Below are 17,996 nucleotides of genomic sequence, written 5' to 3'. Positions count from 1 at the left end.
AATAGCACCGTTATGTGATTTTGACCCAATAACATCTTATCTCAATTTTTAGCCAAATTCACAAGTTATTGTCTGAGAAAGGAAGCCTGGAACTAGCTTTCTGTGTTCAGTGCGGAAGGAAAGCAATGAAGGGTAAACATTGCCTTCTTTTTTACCTCTCCTGCTTGCTTGCTGCATAAATGCTGTGTGGCCCTGTGTCACAAAGAACAGGGCTGGTTCATTCCAACCGTATACAGCTTTCTTTTAGCTATGCAAAGAATAGTTGAATTAGAGGTCTCATTCTTAGCTTCTCTTTTTCTGGTTTACTTTGTATTCTTTGCAGAGGCAAAGAATATCATAAAAGCACATGGTGAACTTGTTTCTATTAAAATTGCCCTAATGAAGCTTTGTTTTCATTGTTTTTCCGTCTGGAATCTCAGTGACATATAGTTCATGATTTAAGGTTGTAGAATTATCTTTGCCATATGCCTTTGGAGAAAATAAACCTCAAGGCAAAAAGGGAGGGAAGAAGAGAGAGAGAGAGAGAGAGAAAGAGAGAGAGAGAAGAGAGGGAACCATAATATTACATAGTTAATGCTCTGTTTTATGAACAGTTCGTTCCACTTACTGCCTGAAAGGAGCCCAGGTTTGTCCTCACATTGTACACCTGGGCTGGGTTGTTGGTCTGTCTTCTGCATATTTCCCTTCTTTATACTCATAATTGGCACTCCATAATATTTTGGAATGAATTAATGAGGAAGCAAATAAACCATGTAATAGATACATTTTGCCTACTTCTTCCTCCTGCTTAAATACAGTTGACTCTAAGAATAGCAATAATTCATTACGTGGATGGGACCATGGAAAGAAAATGTGCAGGCTTCAGGCCCGCCCTTTGATGAGATGCAGTTGATTTGAGTGAAGCAAGTTTCAATTTGGACTTGACCTTCACCTGGGTACCTTTGGAATGAAAATGACACAGAAAATGATAAGCAGCGATGTGCATTCGGGTAAAATGTCGCATTCTTAATGGGGTTGTCAGGAAGGGAGATGGTCTTGGTGCTGGATTTTGACTGTGCATAAGAATTCTAGGGGTTTGCGCTGTGGCATAGTGGGTAAAGCCACCACCTGCAGTGCTGGCATACCATAGGGGCGCTAGTTCGAGTCCCTGCTGCTCCACTTCCAATCCAGCTCTCTGCTATGGCCTGGGAAAGCAGTAGAAGATGGCCCAAGTCCTTGGGCCCCTGCACCTGCATGGGAGACCAGGAAGAAGCTCCTGACTCCTGGCTTTGGATCGGTGCAGCTCCGGCCATTGCGGCCATCTGGGGAGTGAACCAGCAGATGGAAGACCTCCCTCTCTGTCTCTCTCTCCTCCTCTCTCTGGAATTCTGTCTTTCAAATAGATAAATAGAATCTTAAAAGAAATAAAAATAAAAAATAACGTGCCCCTCAGGGCAGTCGTTGTGGTGCAGGGGGCTAAGCTGCCGCTTGTGCTGACGTCCCGTGTCTGAGGGCTGGTTTGAGCTCTAACAGCTCTGCTTCCAATCCAGCTCCTACACTGGTGCACCTGGGAAGACAGTGGATGATGGCCTGGGTATGGGGCCCCTGGTACCCACGTGGGAGACCAGGATGGAGTTCTTGGCTCCTGGCTTTGGCCTGGCCCAGACCTGGCTGTTGTGACCATTTGGGGAGTGAGGCAGCGGATGGAAGGTCTCTCTTTCTCAGTCTCTCCCTCTCTATCTGTTGCTCTTTCAAATACATAAATAAATCTCTTTTGAAAAAGGAATTCTGGTCTTCAGTGTGGACTTGATACTTTCAACTCCCCACTCCCACTCCGATCCTCTCTGCCTTCCCCCAGCTCCTGTGCCTGCTGGCTTTGTTGCATCGCACCCCACACTCAACCATGTACTTGTCTGTTCTCTGGTTAGGAAGTTCAGGCAAGAGCTGGACTTTTCCTTATCTCACAGGGCTTCTGACGGAGAGGGTTCGGTTGAACAATTTTCACTCAGACCCGATCAAGGCCCTGCTCTTGTTCTTACTCATTTATTTAATTGTGGGTTTATTTCCTTTTATACCCATACCTTCTTTCCATTCCTCTTTCTCCTTAGGCCACTATGTTGATGTGTTCTGTGTATATGTTTTTATTCTATTTGAACTTCACTTTGAAAGTTGTGTAGATCGAGATTCTCCTTTATTTTTGAGCGCAGCATCTCTGTGTTGTCTTTGCATTGCCACGTGTGTGTCTCAATTGCTTTTACTGCTGCATGGTGGAGACCATCCGTGTCTCCTTTGCACACCAGCTGCCCTCCACGTCTTCACCCCCAAGCTTTAGCACAGTGAGTCGTGACTGGTGGCTGCTGCACGGATGGTGGTGTGAGTGACTGAGTTTTGACAATGCTTTACCAGGAAGAAAATGCAAGTAGTTGGGGCAGCAGGAGTGAAGACATGATTTGGGTATGTTGAAACAGCTGTCTGGGTTTGGTGACTCATCTGTAAGTTCCAGGGGGCTTCAGAAAGTCCATGGAAAGATGGAATTAGAAGACCACACACAGGGCAGGTGCTTGGCCTCGCAAATAGGATTCCTGCGTTCAACATCTGAGTACCTCTGGGTCCTGAGTCCAGCTTCCTGCTAATGCACACCCTGAGATGCTGCAGTGAGAGCTCACAGGATTGGGCCCCTGGCCCCCCACGGGAAACCTGCTGGGCCAAGCTCCCGACTTTGACCCGACCCAGCCTCAGTCGTTGTAGACATTGGGGGAGTGCACCAGTGAATGGACGCTCTTTCTGTCCTTCTCTACATAAAAGAAAAAAATGTTTCTGTGCTTTTTCCATGTCTTCTTGGGTGTGGGTGTGTGTAGAGAGTGGTGGGAAGGCCCAGAAAGGGGGCGCAGTGCCTGGATTGTGTGAGCGTGCTGGGGCGAAGGGTTGGTGATGGACAGAAATTCAAGCAATGCGCTAGCGGTCTCCATTGTGAGCACTTGTCTGTCGCTAGTGATGGACAGACTATAAATCTGTGTGGAACGTGTACTTGTGCTGTTAGCACAGGGGCACATGATCAACAAATGACGATCATTCAATACAATTGTCCATCGCTGCTTAGAGGATTGCTTTAAATATTTTTAAATATTGCAGATCCCTGCTCCCACCATAACTTTCGATAGATTTATCAAAGCATTTGGTTTTTCTTATGCCCAAGTTCCTTACACTTTTGAACAAACTGTCTTCCTCCTCGCTGAGGAGCTAAGAGGTGTAGCCACTGATAAAGGTGTGACTAATACCAGTGTTGGCATGGAGAGAAAGTTAAAGGATAAACATGCTCTTTGTGAACTAGGAAAGTGCACTAGGAAAGTTCTACTGAACATCTCCCTCTTTTTTTTTTTTTTTCCAGATTAACACGTGGAAGACAGAGCTGAACCAGGCCCTGCCTTCGCCTCTCTGTCACATTGAAGGGTGGCTTCAGGAGCTGGAGGAGCTTGTGGGTGAGGAGCTGCCTGCCTCCCAGAACTACTCTGAAGCCATGATCCTGACCCAGGAGAAAATGACCTTGTTCAAGGTTGGAAGAGAAAAATGGATGTGGGAAAAATTTATGCTTTGTTAAGGACTTTTTTTTCTTAAAGATGTATTTTATTTATTTGAAAGATAGAGAGCCAGAAAGAGAGAGAGGTCTGTCATCCGCTGGTTCACTCCCCAAATGGCCACAACAGCCAGAGCTGAGCTGATCCGAAGTTAGGAGCCAGGAGCTTCTTCCAGGTCTCCCATGTGGGTGCAGGGCTCATGCACTTGGACCATCTTCTACTGCTTTCCCAGGCCACAGCAGAGAGCTGGATCAGAAGTGGAGCAGCCGGGACTCGAACTGGCACCCATCTGGGATCCCGGCACCGCAGGCTGGGGCTTTAACCTGCTGTGCTACAGCTCTGGCCCCAAGGACTCTTCTTGAGGAAGACTTTGTTCTAGAAGGAAAGATAGTGGGTATTTGAGGATAATTTAACGTGATTCCCCCTTGGGAGTTCTTTAAAATTAATCAATTTACGTAAGAGAGAGGGTATCCCCCATCTGCTGGTTCACTCCCCACATGCCTGCATCAGCCCGTGACTGGGAGCTGGGAACTCAACACAGGTCTCCCACGGGACAACAGGGACCCGACCACTTGAGCATCATTGCTGCCTCTAGCAAGAAGCTGATGGCAGGGGCCCTGCACTGTGGCACAGCAGGTTAAGCCACTGCCTGCGATTCCAGCATCCCATATCCGGGAGGTGGTTGGGGTCCCAGCGACTTCACTTCTGATGCAGCTCCCTGTCGCTCCCCCTCTTCGTGGAGGAACGACACTAAACCCTGCGCTGTTCTTTTCGTCTGCTCGGCCCTCCCCGGGTTTGCTGCTGGTTCTTCCCGGGTTGGCTACTATCCCTTCCACCTCCGTGGAAGGGCAGTTCCCCCTGGCCACATTCCCCACTTCCACAGGGGAGCGGCACACCACCGGCCGGCTCTTCTCGGGGGCTGCACAGGTGTTATTCGGATAGATGTTCCCCTTAGATGTTCCCTGGTGCATGCCGTCTCTCTCCTCCTTTATAGTCCTCCTCCGCCAATCCCAACTCGGCTGCCCACACGCCGAGTACGCTGCTCTCCTCCAATCAGTAGCAAGTCCTACAGTTTATTGGTTGAACTGGAGGCAGCTGTGTGGAAGCTGTTTACTTCTCTCCCAGCGCCATATTGTGGGAGAGCAGATGCATAGAATAAGTCTTAATTCCAGTAACTCAGTCCAGTCCGGGCTGCTCCCCACAGCTCCCTGCTCATGTGCCTGGGAAGGCAGCAGGAAATGGCTTAGGGCTCCTGCTACCCTCATGGAGACCCAGATGGAGTTCTTAGCTCCTGGCTTCAGGCTGGCCCAGCATTGGCTAGTGAGGTCATTTGAGGATGGAACTAGTGGATGGAAGTTCTCTCTGTGTCTCCCTCTCTTTCTCTGTCGATCTGCCTTTCAAGTAAGAAAATAAATCTTTAAAAAATGAAAACAGAAAACAAGAACTAGAGTCAGGAGTGGAGCCTGGCATTGAACCCAGGTACTCTGATACAGGACACGGGCATTTCAACCATGGTCTTACTGGCAAGGGCAAATGATCCAGCCCCCTGCTAATGGGCCTGGGAAAACAGCAAAAGATGGTCCAAGTGCTTGGGCCTATGCACCTAAGGGGAAACCTGGATGAAGCTCCAGGCTCCTAGCTTCAGCCTGGCCCAGCCCAGGCCATTGTGGCCATTTGGGGAGAGGACCAGCAGATGGCAAATATGTCTCTCTGCCTCTCCTCCTCCTTCTGTCACTCTGCCTTTCAAATAAATTCATAAAAAGAAAGAAAAAGATCAATTGGTCAAGACATAATTCTAAAAAAAGGAATAACATGGAAGAATTCCATATGTGAGATTTATGGCATTTGAGTCCACAAATAGACAATACACTAGCCAGCAAAATATTTTGATAATAGTTTTACCAAGGAAATTGAGTCTGCCTGTCTGTAAGACATCCAAACTTAAGGCATGGATGAGGAATACATTTACTCACAAATCTTAATTAAAAAGAAAGTGCATTTGTTGTCTTCTTGTGGCTGCAGTGAAATACGCAAGGCAACTAACTCAGAGGAAAGGTTTATTTAGCTCACAGCTGGAGTGTCTCCAAGTCTAGACAGCATGATGCAGGTTTTAGGACTCACATGGAGCCTGGGGCAGACAGTGGAGAGATCACAGGCTGAGCCGGGCAGAAGAGAGAGTGGCTGGGCCCACACTCAGGCTTTTATACCAGCCCTCTGGAGAAAGCCACGCCTCCACTGACCGAAGGACCTCCCACTCGGCCTCTCCTCCAGAAAATCCTGCCGCCTCCAGGCAGCACCACCCCGGGGACGGGGACGAAGCCTTGAGAAACCATCCAATAGCTAAAGTAATATCCAAGCCACAACAGAAAGAAAGGGGCCTTGTGCTTTTGTTTTTAAAACACACTATGTATGAGAGATTAACATACCGTTGATTGTGGTATAAAATCTGATGTGTGTCATCTGTGGCTTCCTTCCAGAGTCTGATGGATAGATGTGACAGCAATTCAAATACGCTCATGGCGTTTGAAAACAGAGATGAAAAGCACCTGCCATTGGTGCCGCCTAACAAATTGGAGGAGATGAAGAGACGGTTTGTAACACTGCTATTTCACAGCTGCTGGTACCATTCGTGTTAGTGCTGCAGGGACCACAAAGTGCAGAGTTTGAGATAATTTCTGAAAACATCACTTTTCAGGTTTTAGTTAATATTAACGTTGTATTATGCTAACATAATTCCTTTCTTATTGGATCATAAGTACTGCATGGAAGGTGTTTTAGACTTACAGCAGACTCTGATCTCTGTCTTTTTGAGTATGGCTCCTCATTTGTAAATACGTAGGAGATATATTTGCATGGATATAGGATGTGCATATACTTAAATAGCCTAGGTATTTACATATATACATATATGCATGCAAATAGATACATATATGTAAATATATAGGATAATGATAGTCGCTCTGTCCCTGTCTCAAGGGATACTAGATCAAATGTGAGGAGCTATACAAAGGCATTTTATTAATTGTGAAATATTATAAAGATTATTTAATTGATGTTTTTCTACAACATTTTCTCTTTAATTATTGCTTATAAGCAATTTATTACCATAGGAGGATGTTGTAAGCCTTAGCAATGAAAACTGTTTTAATATGTCAGCTTTTAAATTATAGTTGCACTAAGTTGCATAGAAATTTTTAAAGGTAGCAAAATATTTTATAAATCAACTTTTTTTTACAGAATTTCTCAATGGAGGACTATTTTTCTTTAGAGAATGTTCTTTGTTAAGTGTTTCACCCTAGAAATCATTGTTTTCCATCTAGACACATGATTTACACTGTTTAAAAAGAAACCTTTCTATGTTATAGCTAAGTTCCTTGTGTTTAAAGCTCCAATATTTTTTAAAATGCCAGGTTTCTTACATTAGGTGGATAATATTATGCTAATCATTAAAAATGTGCATTATTTTCCAGACTGAACAACATTTTGGAGAGAAGATTCGCTTTGCTTCTAGAATTCCATTACTATAAGTGCTGGGTTCTTGGTTTGCTGGAGGAAGTGAAATCCAAGTTGGACGTGTGGAACGTTCGCTACGGGAACAAGGCCTCGGTGGAATTGCTGCAGGAAGACTGGCATGTGAGCTGTGGAGTTTTGTGCTTAGGCAACTGTTCCCCACATCTGGGTGCTGGGGTTGCACTTCCGCTTGGCAAGATTTCCCAGGAACTCTGCAGGTTCTGAGGTGGATTTTCTTGGTGGTTCTCATTAGCCTGCATGTTGCCCGGATGGAATCCGACAGCAGGTGTAGGGAAGAGAAAGGGAAAGCACCATTTTTCATTTCCCAACTTCTCCGGATCCTTGCCTGCGTCGGTTAGGTGGTGACCAGCCCGGTCAACACGCTAGAGAAGATTCCAATCATTTTTTTCCTCTAAAAATTCTTTTTTTCACTTGCTGAAAATCTTGTATAATTTTTTTTCCTTCTGACATTCATGGTTCCCCTCAATCATTAAACATTTTTATCTTAGCCTCTCAAAAATTTGTAGTAGGAAAAACAGTATGTTTCTGTTTTGTCTTAGGGTTTTTTTTTACTTTAGTTTTTCCAATTCATAGGGAAAAGTGTTTCAGGTGCTTTAAATTTAAGTGTGCTTGTGTCTAGATCTAAACTAAAGCAACATAGAAGCGCCAGTTACACAGGCCTCTCCTTCTCTCGTTTTTCCATCCATTTGAAAATGGAGGGGAAAGCAAGCAAAATCCAGGAATCTGGGTATAGATTCCAATGTGAAACTGAAAACAATGATGAAGAGAGATTCAGAATTTATTTACAATTTATGATTTGAATACTGTATGTTCCCAAAAAGGGAGCACCCTTCTAGATAGATTTTGAGTATATTTTTAACCTTCTTTGAATTTTTGTTCTTCCATTTAAATCATCATACCATTTATATATAATTAGCTTACAAAGAAATGTATTTTTTCATAGCAGAATTTGATTAATGGTAGTTTCTGAGTTTTTTTGTAATCAATAATATCTGTTAATGTAATCTAAAATTTTGAATAAAAATTATTGATAAAATATATGGAATAAGATAAACTGATACAATTATGCAATATTAATAAGATATGTGAGGTAGGAGATTTTGAAATTGCTATCAATCCTTAATTTATCTTTTCCCACAAAAGGAACCCCACTGTAGAGCTGTCTCACTGCATCAAGATAACTTGTCACATGTCATTCCTATCTAGTGCTCATACAATTATGGGTCCTTGGAACTCTGACCTTTTCGTGAACTGCTTCTCCTGTTCTCTTATCTAAATCTGTAGTATTAAGGTCCCAAAGAAATGTTGGCAACTGTGCACTTCATCAGTATCCACGAGGGGTCTTCAAAAAGTTAACAGAAAATGCATATTATGAAAAAATGGTGCATGGATTTAAAACTTGTTTTACACCAAGATCAGCAGATTTTTAATTTTGCTTTTCCTTGAACTTCTCGAATGGCCCTCATATATGTCATAATCTGGATTTCTTGGCGCACATTGAATAGAAGGCATAGTCAATGTTTTTTTTCTCTTTTTACCGCCAGAAATTTATTGAAGAAAAAGGGTTCCTAGTTCAGCTGGATACTTCTTTTCAAAAATGTGAAGAAATTTATAAGCATCTGGGTAAGGCAGTTTAATTAGTTTTCAATGGAATGACCTCTTCAAAATGTCATTTCATCTATTTTACTTTCTTTATAATTTAATGCTTTAGGAATTACTTTTACAGGCGTGTTTTCCTTGGGAAATTCTTGCTTTCACTTTAGCATTGTCAGAATATGTATTGATTTTGCCATTGTCTATTAACATGCAAATAGTTTTCTTAACAGTGTCATTTTATTAACAAAAACCTATTTCCTAAGATTAATTTCTTGTTTTGCTAATATTGTAGCTGGAGAGTGTCAGAATATCAATGAACAATACACAGTGATGGAAAGCAACATTTGCATGTATAAAAAGTATCTATATAATGTAAAGTCCACTCTGCAGAAAGTGCTGGCGAGTTGGGCAACGTACATGGAAAAGCTTCGCTCACTGAAGGCTTGTTTTGAGGAGACAAAGAAGGAACAAATTAAAGAGGTATTTACCATTTTAGGGCACCTGCTCAAGTTTACTTTTTCTTTTCTTTCTTTTTTTTTTTTTTTTTTTTTGTTTGGGGACCCTCAGTTTCAACCCAAAGATGAGAATCCAGAGAGCAGTTAACATGTCTTCTGGAAAATTTTCCAAGGTTTTTGGAAAGAGTTTCTTCCCAATGTGATTGCCTAAAAATGTTGTCTGCACATGATAGGTTTTGCAGACACACACACACACACCCCTTTATTGAGGTCTAAGTTGTATATACAGAATTGCTTATGGAAAGTGCAAGGAGGAGGACATTTGGCCTCACAGTTAAGGCACAACGTGGGGAGGCCAGTGTTGGGCACAGCAGGTTAAGCCACTGCCTGGGACCCGCAGCATCCCATATGAGTGAGAGCTGAGTCCCAGTTGCTCCACTTCTGATCCAGCTCTCTGCTGTTGTGCCTGGAAGGGCAGCTGAATACGACCCAAGTACTTGGGCCCTGGCCACTCACATGGGCGAGAGACCTAGAGGGAGTTCCAGGCTCCTGGATTTGTCCTGGCCCAGCCCTGGCTGTTGTAGCCATTTGAGGAGTGAACCAGCAGATAGAAGATCTCTCTCTCTCTCTCCTCTCTCTCTCTCTCTCTCTCTCTCTCTCTCTCTCTCCTCTCTGTTGCTCTTTCAAAAGTAAAAGTAAATGAATGAAACCTTAAAATAATGACATTTTAAAAAGTTTTATTTTTCCATTTGGTTGATATCTTTCAGCTCTAAAACCTTTTTGAGTTTCTAGAGGAGGAAATCAAAATCCTTTAGACTTAAGGGCAGACTTGTGGAAGAAGTGTCATTGCCATTTATTGTTGTTTTCATTTGTTGTTCGTACAGTAGTCTGCTTTATAATTATCTTAGGTCATTTTTCTTTCTTTTATTTTCAACTAGATGTGGGTACCGTTTTAAAATTTTGTTTAAGATTTATTTATTTATTTGAAAGTCAGCGTTACCCAGAGAGAGGTCTTCCATTTGCTGGTTCACTCCCTAATTGGCCACAACAGCCAGAGCTGTGCCGATCTGAAACCAGGAGCCATGAGCTTATTCCAGGTCTCTCACGCAGGTGCAGAGACCCAAGCACTTGGGCCATCTTCTACTGCTTTCCCAGGCTATAGCAGAGAGCTGGATCAGAAGTGGAGCAGCCGGGACTAGAACCGGTGCCCATATGGGATGCTGGCACTGCAGATGGCGGCTTTACCTGCTGCACCACAGTGCTGGCCCAGATGTAGATAGCTTTTTAAGAGGAAAGATTTTTCCAAGTGGAAACTAAAATTACTCAAGCAAAAATGGGTTATCAGTGTAAAAGGAAAATTGGTGATAAGCTGTGGGTGTGACAGTGGAGCTCTTGTGGGCTTGTGGAGTCATCACTTCTGCCTGTCGCCGGGATCCTGGAAATTCACATCTTTGGCTTCCGACAGCCTTTCAAGGACAGAAGGTCTTCTATTAAAATGCACATAACTGTGCGAGAAGTAACTTGCTTTAAGACTGCAATGCCCAGCCTCTGCTGCAGAGCCCGGGGCCTGCAAAGAGAACTTGCAGGATTCTTAAGATTTTGAAGGAGACACAGCACGTCTGTCTCTTGGACACCATGCCACTTCCAAGTTATTGACCTGACTCCTGAAAAATGGGGGCTGGCAGCTGCTAGGTAATTTTTTGGCCTGGCGACTCCAAGAGAAAATGAAGGAGATGTGAGGGCTGTATTGCTTGGTCGAGTATGGAACCTCTTATCTAAGTTCATCAGCTACTTAAAAGGTAGACCAGATGCTTCCTCAGAGTCCACGCTGGCTGGCACTTGCCAGACAGGAATTGGAGATGATAAGCTCAGGTGATCGGGTGATAGGCATGGGCAGTCTAGATCTTTGCATAAAATAAAAAACTCTTTATATCTGCTTTTGCTTAGAATTATCCTTGGTAAGGACTTATTCTAGGTAATAGACAAAATACTATGTCATGAAGTGTTTATGTTGCTCAAATGTTCCGTAGGTTCCCTTTGAGATCTTATCCCAGTGGAATGTGGAGCACATTACTTTAAATGAAGTGGGGAATTTCTTAATTGGAGTCAGCAACGATGAAGTGGGAGCATCTATTTCTAAGGAACTGAGGCGGCTGAATAAGCGATGGAGAAAGTTCATTTCAAAAACTCAGCTGGTATGTGCCTTTGTTGGGAACAACCTTTTTGAGATACAATTTAAATACGGTACCACTCACTCATTGAAAGCATTATCAATCCATGCTGTTTAGCATATTCACAGAGCTGTTGGGCAGCCATCACCATTGTCAATTCTAAAACGTTTTCATCACTTTAAAGAAACTCTGCACACATTTGTAGTCACTCCGTTTCTTCCCAGCCCTGGACAACCGCAAGTCCACTTTGTTGGGTATAGATTTGCCTATTATGGATATGTCACAGATATATGTGTTATACCATTTGTGGTTTCTGCTGCCTGCCTTATCTGACTTGGCATACTGTTTTTAAGGTTCATCTACATTTTTTTTAAAGATTTTTTTTTATTTGAAAGACAGTTACAGAGAGAGGTAGAGACAGAGAGAGAGAGGTCTTCTATCACTGGTTCACTCCCCAAATGCCTGCAATGGCCAGAGCTGTGCCGATCCAAAGCCGGGAGCCAGGAGCTTTTTCTGGGTCTCCACATGGGTGCAGGGGCCCAAGCACTTGGGCCATCTTCTACTGCTTTCCCAGGCCATAGCAGAGAGCTGGATCAGAAGTGGAGCAGCTGGGACTTGAACGAGCGCCCATATGGGATGCTGGCATTTGGGGCCGGGGCTTTAACCCCCTGCTCCACAGCGCCATCCCTGGTTCACCCACATTGCACCATGTATGTGATAGACTTCATCTTTTTCACTGGAAAACAACCACCATTGTACGGATAGACCATATTCTATTTACCTGTCCAGTTGATCACATTTGTGTTCTTCCCACTTTTTCCGGCTGCCGTGAGCCATGCAGCTATGAACAGGGCTGCGTAGTGTTCATGTGGATTATGTTTTCATTCCTCCTGCGTGCCCAAGCCAGCTTTTATTTCTTAAACCTTGCCACACTCGGCCGGCGCTGCGGCTCACTAGGCTAATCCTCCGCCTTGCGGTGCCAGCACACCGGGTTCTAGTCCTGGTCGGGGCACCGGATTCTGTCCCAGTTGCCCCTCTTCCAGGCCAGCTCTCTGCTGTGGCCCCGGAGTGCAGTGGAGGATGGCCCGAGTCCTTGGGCCCTGCACCCCATGGGAGACCAGGAGAAGCACCTGGCTCCTGCCATCGGATCAGCGCAGTGTGCCGGCCATGGCGGCCATTGGAGGGTGAACCAACGGCAAAGGAAGACCTTTCTCTCTGTCTCTCTCTCTCACTGTCCACTCTGCCTGTCAAAAAAACATATATATATATATATATATATATAAAACCTTACCACACTCAGCTTTCTTGTTGAAATTCATTTACCACTAAATAACAACATATGCGTTGTTTTGCCTATTAGATTTCAAGCTCTTTGAGAACATACAATGAGCCTTATTTATCTTATATTTCACATAATGCCTCATAAAAGCAGAAGTTAGTAAATTCTTAAATTATTCTATTCTTTATTTTTAACAATATGAAGCTTAGATGTTTTCTGAGAAATTCCCAAATTTTATAACATTTTTGCTGAATGGTAAATCCTAAAAATATATTTCTTTTTTAAATGTTTTTTTTTAAGATTTATCTTATTTATTTGAAAGACAGAGTTACAGAGAGAGGTAGAGACACAGAGAGAGGTCTTCCATCTGCTCGTTCACTCCCAGATGGCTGCAATGGCCGGAGCTACGCCAATCCTGAGCCAGGAGCTTCCTCTTGGTCTCTCACGCAGGTGCAGGGGCCCAAGGACTTGGGCCATTTTCCACTGCTTTCCCAGGCCATATCAGAGAGCTGGATCAGAAGTGGAGCAGCCGGGACTTGAACCAGCGCCCATATGGGATGCTGGTGCTTCGGGCCGGGGCTTTAACCCCCTGCGCCACAGCGCCATCCCTGGTTCACCCACATTGCACCATGTATGTGATAGACTTCATTCTTTTTCACTGGAAAACAACCAATCATTGTACGGATAGACCATATTATATTTACCTGTCCAGTTGATCACATTTGTGTTCTTCCCACTTTTCCGGCTGCCGTGAGCCATGCAGCTATGAACAGGGCTGCGTAGTGTTCATGTGGATTATGTTTTCATTCCTCCTGCGTGCCCAAGCCAGCTTTTATTTCTTAAACCTTACCACACTCGGCCGGCGCTGCGGCTCACTAGGCTAATCCTCCGCCTTGCGGTGCCAGCACACCGGGTTCTAGTCCCGGTCGGGGCACCAGATTCTGTCCCAGTTGCCCCTCTTCCAGGCCAGCTCTCTGCTGTGGCCAGGGAGTGCAGTGGAGGATGGCCCAAGTCCTTGGGTCCTGCACCCTATGGGAGACCAGGATAAGTACCTGGCTCCTGCCATCGGATCAGCGCAGTGCGCCGGCCATGGCGGCCATTGGAGGGTGAACCAACGGCAAAGGAAGACCTTTCTCTCTGTCTCTCTCTCTCACTGTCCACTCTGCCTGTCAAAAAAACATATATATATATATATATATATAAAACCTTACCACACTCAGCTTTCTTGTTGAAATTCATTTACCACTAAATAACAACATATGCGTTGTTTTGCCTATTAGATTTCAAGCTCTTTGAGAACATACAATGAGCCTTATTTATCTTATATTTCATATAATGCCTCATAAAAGCAGAAGTTAGTAAATTCTTAAACTATTCTATTCTTTATTTTTAACAATATGAAGCTTAGATGTTTTCTGAGAAATTCCCAAATTTTATAACATTTTTGCTGAATGGTAAATCCTAAAAATATATTTCTTTTTTAAATGTTTTTTTTTTTTTTAAGATTTATCTTATTTATTTGAAAGACAGAGTTACAGAGAGAGGTAGAGACACAGAGAGAGGTCTTCCATCTGCTCGTTCACTCCCAGATGGCCGCAATGGCCGGAGCTACGCCAATCCTGAGCCAGGAGCTTCCTCTTGGTCTCTCACGCAGGTGCAGGGGCCCAAGGACTTGGGCCATTTTCCCCTGCTTTCCCAGGCCATATCAGAGAGCTGGATTGGAAGAGGAGCAGCTGGGACTAGAACCGGCGCCCATATGAGATGCCTGCACTTCAAGCCAGGGCTTTAACCCGCTATGGCACAGTGCCAGCCCCCCCTAAAATATATATTTCAACATAATATAGCCATATCTTGGCTCTTATATGGAAGCCTACAAATCTAAACATAAGCATTAACTTTCATGCAATTAATTTTTTACAGGAAATGAAGCTCCCACTTATTAAAAAACAAGATCAGCCCATTCCCGACACTTCTGGAAATATTCTACCATCTAAAGAAGAAAAGCCAACTGCTGATGTTTTGACAGACGCATCGACCGAACTTTCTGGAGATCATGACTGGAACATAAGGGTGAAGGAGTCCTACTTTTTGTGTTTCATTTGCGTATTGAAAAAATTTAGCTTTGCTGTTTTTCTTTTAAAAGCACCAAGCTGTTGAAACAGTACCTTGTGAATGTATGGATTACTGTATCTGGTTGAGAACTTGTTACTGTCCAGGAAAATGCATAGGTTATTGTCTTCACAGAGTGGGCCTTAGCGTGAGTGCACTATGTCACCTCTGATTGCACTGTGGACTTCTGCAGACACGCAGAAGCAGGGAGGACTCTGGGTGCTGTAAATCAACGTGGTCTCTAGATTACCTCCTACTACTGCTCACAAGTAGTGCAGCTTAGGGCTGGCGCCTGGGCCCTGCTTCCCCTTGCTAAAAGGGTGGGGAATGCAACTGTTCTCCTTGTTTTGTTGGATAATTTGGAGGGTGACCTTGACTATAGGTAGGAATATGAAAACGGGACAAAGAAATGAATTAAAAATCATGTACATGTAGGATGCAGGACCTGCAGTTTGGGAGATGGGCCTCCTTTAGAATCGCAACTTCTACAGCTATACTTAGAGGATCATTTTAACTGCTCTAGCCAGCTGTCAGGACAGAGTGCTGGTGTTTCCCTGCTGTGGGAATGCCTGATGGGGGGATGGGCATTTGGCCCAGCCGCTTACACACTGATGTCCCACCTCTGAGTACCTGGGTCTGATACCAGGCTCCCTAGGCTCCTGACTCCAGCTTCCTGTTAATGCAAACCTGGGAGGCAGCAGGGTGAGTGAGGTGGTGGGGCTCCTGGCATGCACACCTGAGACCTGGATTGAACTCCTGCTCTCAGCTTTGGCCTCAGCCCAGCTGCTGCAGACAAGCTCTCTCTGTCTGTCTCTTTAATAAACGTATGTGTATACAAACAACTTTAATAGCATATCCATCATGTGGCGCTGTGGTGTTATCAACCTACAGAATACGGAGAGAGTATCAGGGGAAAAGATTTCATTTCATCGACACTTGATTCTGTGTTTTTTCTTTCTTTTTTTTTTTTTTTAAAGATTTATTTATTTATCTGAAAGTCAGAGTTACACAGAGAAAGGAGAGGCAGAGAGAGAGAGAGAGAGAGAGAGAGAGAGAGAGAGAGGTCTTTCATCCACTGGTTCATTCCCCAATTGGCCGCAACGGCCGGAGCTGTGCCAATCCGAATCCAGGAGCCAGGAGCTTCTTCCTGGTCTCCCATGCAGGTGTAGGGGCCCAAGCACTTGGGCCATCTTCTACTGCTTTCCCAGGCCATAGCAGAGAGCTGGATTGGAAGTGGAACAGCTGGGTCTCGAACCGGTGCCCATATGGGATGCCGGCACTTCAGGCCAAGGCATTAACCCGCTGCGCCATAGTGCTGGCCCCATTTTTTTCTTTGTTAAATTTCAATTTTGGTGTCATCATTTTATTTGTAAGGCAGAGAGAGAGAAAGAGATCTTCCATCTGTTGGTTCATTCCCCAAATGTTTGCTAGAGACGGAGAAAAGCTAGACCAAAGCTAGGAGCCAGGAACTTCCTCTGAGTGTCCCAGATGGGTGGCAGAGACCCAGGCACTTGAGCCATCACCTGCTACTTCCCAGGGTGCACATTAGCAGGAAGCTGGACCAGAAATGGAGGAGCTGGGGTCGGTTGAACATGGATACGGTGTCCCAGCTAGCAAAGGAGAGAGATCTTTGATCCACTGGTTCTCCCCAAACGACCACAACGGCCGGGTCTGAGCAAGCCTGAAGCCAGGAGGCAGGATCTCTTTCTGGGTCTCCCACTTAGGTATCAGGGGCCCAGCTACCTGGGGCCATCTCTTACTGCGTTCCCAAGTGCACGGTTAGAAATGGGGCAGCCGGGACTAAAACTGGCACTCCGATAGGGACTGCCTGTGTTACAAACTGGGGCTTTACCTGCGGTGCCACCACACCCGCTCCTCTCTGGAGTTTCTTCCTGATGCCAATACCTGTGTTTAATTAAACTGTAGGTGAATCTTAGAAATGTGTTTATAGAGTGAATACCCTAATTTCCCAAGCTTTGATCTTATCTATAAAGTGGTGATACCGGTATCTGTAAATGATAGGGATGGTATAATTAAGAAAATATACATGAACAAACCTTTTAATTTGGAGCGTGATACATGTTGTCATAAAGCACGCCTCACCCTTGTCCACAGCCCAGGTCTGTGTCATTAAAATATGTTGAATTAGTTCTCAGTGGAAAAACTGTTTTATCCCATACGTGTTGACTGTTTCCTCGTGGTAACTTTGACTATCGTAGGCTGGAGGAGAAGGTGAAAAGGAGAAGGAAGAATTCCCGGGGCAGCTCAAAGTGGCTGAAGAGGTGGAGAAGCTCAGCGGACGGGTGGAGATCTGGGAGGCGGAAACCGCGTCTGTTTTGGATCTTCTGAGGCAGGGAGATGACGCGGGGACATCCATGGAGGAACCCTTGCAGGTGCGAATGAGAAAGGGTTAAGGGGGGGCACTGTCAAAAAGAAGTGAGCTTAACGTGGAGATGCAATGACTCTGAGCAGCCCTTGTCTCCACCGCTGTGGAGCGATTTTGTTTTTGTTTTTGTTTTTGTTTTTGTTTTTGTTTTATGGTGCAAATTGTTGAACTCTTTACTTAGCATAGAGTTGGTCTTCTGTGTCTGAAAATTGAAAATGGATGTTAGTGGAGAATGGGACTGGGAGTGGGGGAGGGAGGAGGGGGAGGGGTGGGAGTGTGTGTGGGAGGGCGGGGATGGTGGGAAGAATCACTGTGTTCCTAAAGTTGTGCTTACGAAATGCATGAAGTTTGTATTCCTTAAATAAAAGGTTTCTTTGGGGCGGGGCGGGGGACGGAAGAGCACCATCACGGTACCAAGCACTTGGCACTTGCACTTTTCATAGCTTGAGACGCTTTAAGGTCATTTAAAAACTGGCAAAAGAAACAGTCATGCCATTTTCCTTTTCTTTGTTGGGAGTTTCAAAAATGGCGTGGATTCTCCCCGCCGGGGGTCGTCTGTTAGGATTCTGCTTGAAGGCAGTGGATCGATGAGGCGAGCACTGATACACTGCATGAACTGGAGTTCTGGGACTAATTCTCCCAGCTCCGGGATGGGAACGGGAACTAAGATATTCCCTCCCGGCAGAGGGCAAAAGGAGATACGTGAGTTCAGTCCCACCTAGCCCTGTGCCGTGCCGCGCTGTGCCCTGCCGTGCTGTGTGCCCACAGGAGATGATTCAATTAAGCTTCGAAGGTTCTCCTTCTGACTACTTGCCTCTCCCCCACCTGCAGCGGGGAGGGGAGCTTGCCTGGTGTCCTCCGCATTCCCTGCTGTCTTTCTCCCTAGGCAACTGACTCGCTGCAGAGCAATGAGGC

The 17,996-nt window shown here is 44.9% G+C and overlaps 1 protein-coding gene across 8 annotated transcripts in view; it reads left to right on the top strand.

Annotated features, from left to right (window-relative positions):
- SYNE2 (spectrin repeat containing nuclear envelope protein 2) overlaps nucleotides 1-17,996 on the top strand; it is a 394,119-nt gene that overhangs the window by 111,451 nt on the left and 264,672 nt on the right. For all 8 annotated transcript variants that reach the window (XM_051826403.2, XM_051826401.2, XM_051826405.2 and 5 more), the window contains exons 12-19: nucleotides 3,368-3,532; nucleotides 6,032-6,144; nucleotides 7,025-7,187; nucleotides 8,630-8,708; nucleotides 8,974-9,161; nucleotides 11,167-11,331; nucleotides 14,507-14,656; nucleotides 16,915-17,088. In XM_051826403.2, coding sequence (XP_051682363.2) covers nucleotides 3,368-3,532; nucleotides 6,032-6,144; nucleotides 7,025-7,187; nucleotides 8,630-8,708; nucleotides 8,974-9,161; nucleotides 11,167-11,331; nucleotides 14,507-14,656; nucleotides 16,915-17,088 — 1,197 coding nt within the window. The remainder of the gene's footprint in view (nucleotides 1-3,367; nucleotides 3,533-6,031; nucleotides 6,145-7,024; nucleotides 7,188-8,629; nucleotides 8,709-8,973; nucleotides 9,162-11,166; nucleotides 11,332-14,506; nucleotides 14,657-16,914; nucleotides 17,089-17,996) is intronic.

This window comes from Oryctolagus cuniculus, chromosome 20 (genome assembly GCF_964237555.1).
Source record: "Oryctolagus cuniculus chromosome 20, mOryCun1.1, whole genome shotgun sequence".
In the NCBI taxonomy this organism is placed as follows: Eukaryota; Metazoa; Chordata; class Mammalia; order Lagomorpha; family Leporidae; genus Oryctolagus; species Oryctolagus cuniculus.
This window is presented reverse-complemented; position numbering and strand designations above follow the sequence as displayed.